This window comes from Amphiprion ocellaris, chromosome 17 (genome assembly GCF_022539595.1).
Source record: "Amphiprion ocellaris isolate individual 3 ecotype Okinawa chromosome 17, ASM2253959v1, whole genome shotgun sequence".
NCBI lineage: Eukaryota > Metazoa > Chordata > Actinopteri > Pomacentridae > Amphiprion > Amphiprion ocellaris.
In genome coordinates this window covers 32,301,614-32,304,877 of record NC_072782.1, presented here as the reverse complement: position 1 = coordinate 32,304,877, position 3,264 = coordinate 32,301,614, and the positions used below count along the sequence as shown (strand labels likewise).

The window sequence follows — 3,264 nt, the reverse complement described above, 5'->3', positions numbered from 1 at the left end:
ATTTATAGACTATAGACAGTCTATAGTGTTAATAAAGATGATTTATAGACTATAGACAGTCTATAGTGTTAATAAAGATGATTTATTGATCATTTATAAACTACAGACAGTCTACACTGACAGTAAACCTACTTGTCGTGTCTCATGCGAACAGCCAGGACGGGTTTGGTGAAGGTGAACTCCAGAACCAGTTTGTCTTTGGGGTCACGAGACTCTCGAGCGTCATCCCAAACCAGCACTGAAACACAAAAGACACAAAAGATGAAGACAAAAGGGTCAAAGTCAGTGGTCAGAAATGATCCTTGTACATAAAAATGTCCACAGAGACGGAAAACAACAACAAACAGAGACAAAATCACCACAGAAAGATGCCTAATGACAAGAAACTGATGCAGAACGACCACAAAGAGACACAAAATGACTAGAAAGAGATATAAGACGACTAAAAAAGGAACCAGAAATATGCAAAACAACCACAAAGGGAACAAAACTGACCGCAGAAAGATGTAAAATGACCACAGAGACACAACAGGACTGTAAAGACAGGTGACAGAAAACTTCCGGAACAGCCAGCAACAACAACTTCTAACCGTCTGTAGCAGATAAGATAAGTGAGAATAAACACTAAAGACTTCGTTTTCATCTACTTCCACTGACCTGCAGATTTTTGCAGTCTGCTGTTAGAGATGCTCTTACCACAAGACAGTTCAAAATTACCACAAAACATTACAAAATGATCACAAAAAATGCAAAACAAGCACAAAAAGACATAAAATCACCACAAAGAGACACAAAACAACCACAAAAGATGCAAAACGACCAGAAAAGATGTAAAAACACTACAAAAAGACACAAAATGATCACAAAAGACACAAAACATCCACAAAAGCCGAAAAATGACCAACAAAGACACATAACTCTACCATAAACAGAAGCAAAACGACCACAGAGAGACGACTAACTGCTTTCCTTTACCTCCAGATCTTTCCAGTCAGGTGTTGGAGGTGTTTCTACCTCAGTCTGAAGGTGTACTTCCTGTTTATTTACCTGATATTTCTGAGAACTTGGGGTTGACTCCTCCTCCGACAACGGCCAGCAGGTTGGATCGATGCAGCATGGAGCACAGAGCGACACTTCCCACCTGCTCGTGGTCTGAAACACAACAAATAAACAACAAAACATCCCATAAATGCACAGCTATCATCAGCAATAACAGGAGGAGAGATCTCAGCTACCTTCATTACCTTCAGAAATATTAACTAGAGCTACTGACCATCAACCAGCAGAGCTCTAGTTTATGTCACCCATGTCAGTCCAGAAGTTTTTAATAAATGATAAATGCAGGCATAAACTCACCCAGGTGACCTTTCTCCATCAGCGGCTCCACGTTATAAATCCTCACTCCAGTCTCCATCGCACAACAGAAACAACCTAAAGGGACCAAAAGTTTATAGTTAACACATGTCTGGATCAATTTATATGTTACTGTAGAATAGAAAATGACCATAAGAGACACAAGATGACGACAAAATGACACACAATGACCACAAAGAGACACAAAATGACCACAAAGAGGAATACCATGAACACAAAGAGACACAAAACCACTACAAAGAGACACAAAATGACCGCAAAGATACACAAAAGGAACACAATAGACACAAAACGACCACAAAGACACAAAAAATGAACACAGAAACACATAAATATGACAGTGAGAAACAAAACTGAGGAAAATAGACACAAAACAACCACAAAGAGACACAAAACAACCACAGAAACACATAAATAAAACACAATGAGACACAAAATGATGGCAAAAAACACAAAGCAACCACAAAGAGACACAAAATAACCACAAAGATACAAAAAATGAACATAGAAACACATAAATATAACAGTGAGATACAAAACAGAGGAAAACAGACACAAAACAACCACAAAGACACAAAACAACCACAAAGACACAAAACAACCACAAAGAGACACAAAACAACCACAGAAACACATAAATAAAACACGAGACACAAAATGATGGCAAAAAACACAAAGCAACCACAAAGAGACACAAAATGACCACAAAGACACAAAGCAACCACAAAGACACAAAAAATTAATGCAAAAACACACAAATATAACAGTGAGATACAAAACGATGGCAAACAGACACAAAACAACAACAAATGCGTCAAAAACGACCAGAAGATAAACCACAAAGTCAATGGACTTTCTGAACTCTCAAACTTCTAATGTTTACAGCAGGTAAGAAGTTTATATATATCACTGTTAAATACATAAATATGAGTAAATATTATTTCTAGACGCTGTTTACACATAAAAGAATTAAATAAAAGCTGAAATAAGTCTCTACTTTTGTGTTTTGATCCTAAATTCAAACTAAAGCAGCTAAAACATCAGGTTTTTTCTGCTGTTCAGTCTTCTAGAGGACAAAGCTTATTAAGTTCTTTTCCTCTGTTTTCTGTATCCTGTAGCTGTATTTTAAACATGTAAATTAAACCAGTTCGGCCTGAATTCGGTGTTTCTTACTCTGGTCCTGGTTGAACTGCAGACTGTTGACTCCTCTCTGCTGAGCCATGGCTGCTAACCTGCTAACCGAGCAGCTACCGGACCGTTACCGAGCCGTTACCGGTAAACTCCAGCTGCCGCTTCAGAGAGACACCTGAGACAAAAAAGACAGACACATTACGGCCGTTCAGAAACACAGACTTCATTTTACTGTCGACATTTCTGAGCTGAATGTTGAGCAACACCCGCTGGACGTTAGCCCAGCTGGCTAGCCTTAGCTTTAGCAACATTAGCTTCAGAGAAAATCGCTAAAAACGGCCGTTTTCACTCCGACATGGTGGAATGAGTGAAGTCTCACCATGAAGCTTCTGACAGGAGACGATACGGAGAGTTTAAGACGTTTTTAAAATGTTTTTAAAGTGTTTTTCAGAGCAGAACAGACGGAGACAAACAAACAACAAACAGCCAAGGTTTGTTTTGGGTCTCAAGGCTCGGCGTCACAGACACGTGTTTCCTGTTTACTTCCGCATTCTGCACGTAACTTTAAAAAAATGTAAATAAAAACATAAAATTTTAAAATAGACGATTTAAAAATACGCAACATGAAAACACACGATTTGACAATATACAGCATAAAAATATAAAATATAAAAAATATAAATAAAATGAATAAATAAAATAAAAACACACAATTTAAAAATGAAAAAATAAAAATACACAGTTTAAAAATATACAAAT

At 37.5% G+C, this 3,264-nt stretch overlaps 1 protein-coding gene across 1 annotated transcript; it reads right to left on the bottom strand.

The window, feature by feature from the left end:
• Positions 1 to 96: 96 nt before the first annotated feature.
• Positions 97 to 3,038, bottom strand: wdr45 (WD repeat domain 45). Its single transcript, XM_055019424.1, has 5 exons — positions 2,885 to 3,038; positions 2,548 to 2,680; positions 1,357 to 1,431; positions 1,048 to 1,152; positions 97 to 238 (listed from the first exon to the last, which is right to left on the bottom strand). The coding sequence occupies exons 2-5, from the start codon at positions 2,594 to 2,596 to the stop codon at positions 129 to 131; spliced, it is 339 nt and encodes a 112-aa protein (XP_054875399.1). The 5' UTR covers positions 2,597 to 2,680; positions 2,885 to 3,038; the 3' UTR covers positions 97 to 128.
• Positions 3,039 to 3,264: the final 226 nt, after the last annotated feature.

Bases quoted from the DNA above. Each gene is read 5' to 3' on its own strand.
- wdr45 (XM_055019424.1), bottom strand. From the start codon at position 2,596: ATGGCTCAGCAGAGAGGAGTCAACAGTCTGCAGTTCAACCAGGACCAG. The intron at 1,432-2,547 runs GTAAGAAACACC...TGGTCCCTTTAG, and splicing joins GCAGTTCAACCAGGACCAGA to GTTGTTTCTGTTGTGCGATG. The intron at 239-1,047 runs GTAAATAAACAG...TTTGTGTTTCAG, and splicing joins CAAGTTCTCAGAAATATCAG to TGCTGGTTTGGGATGACGCT.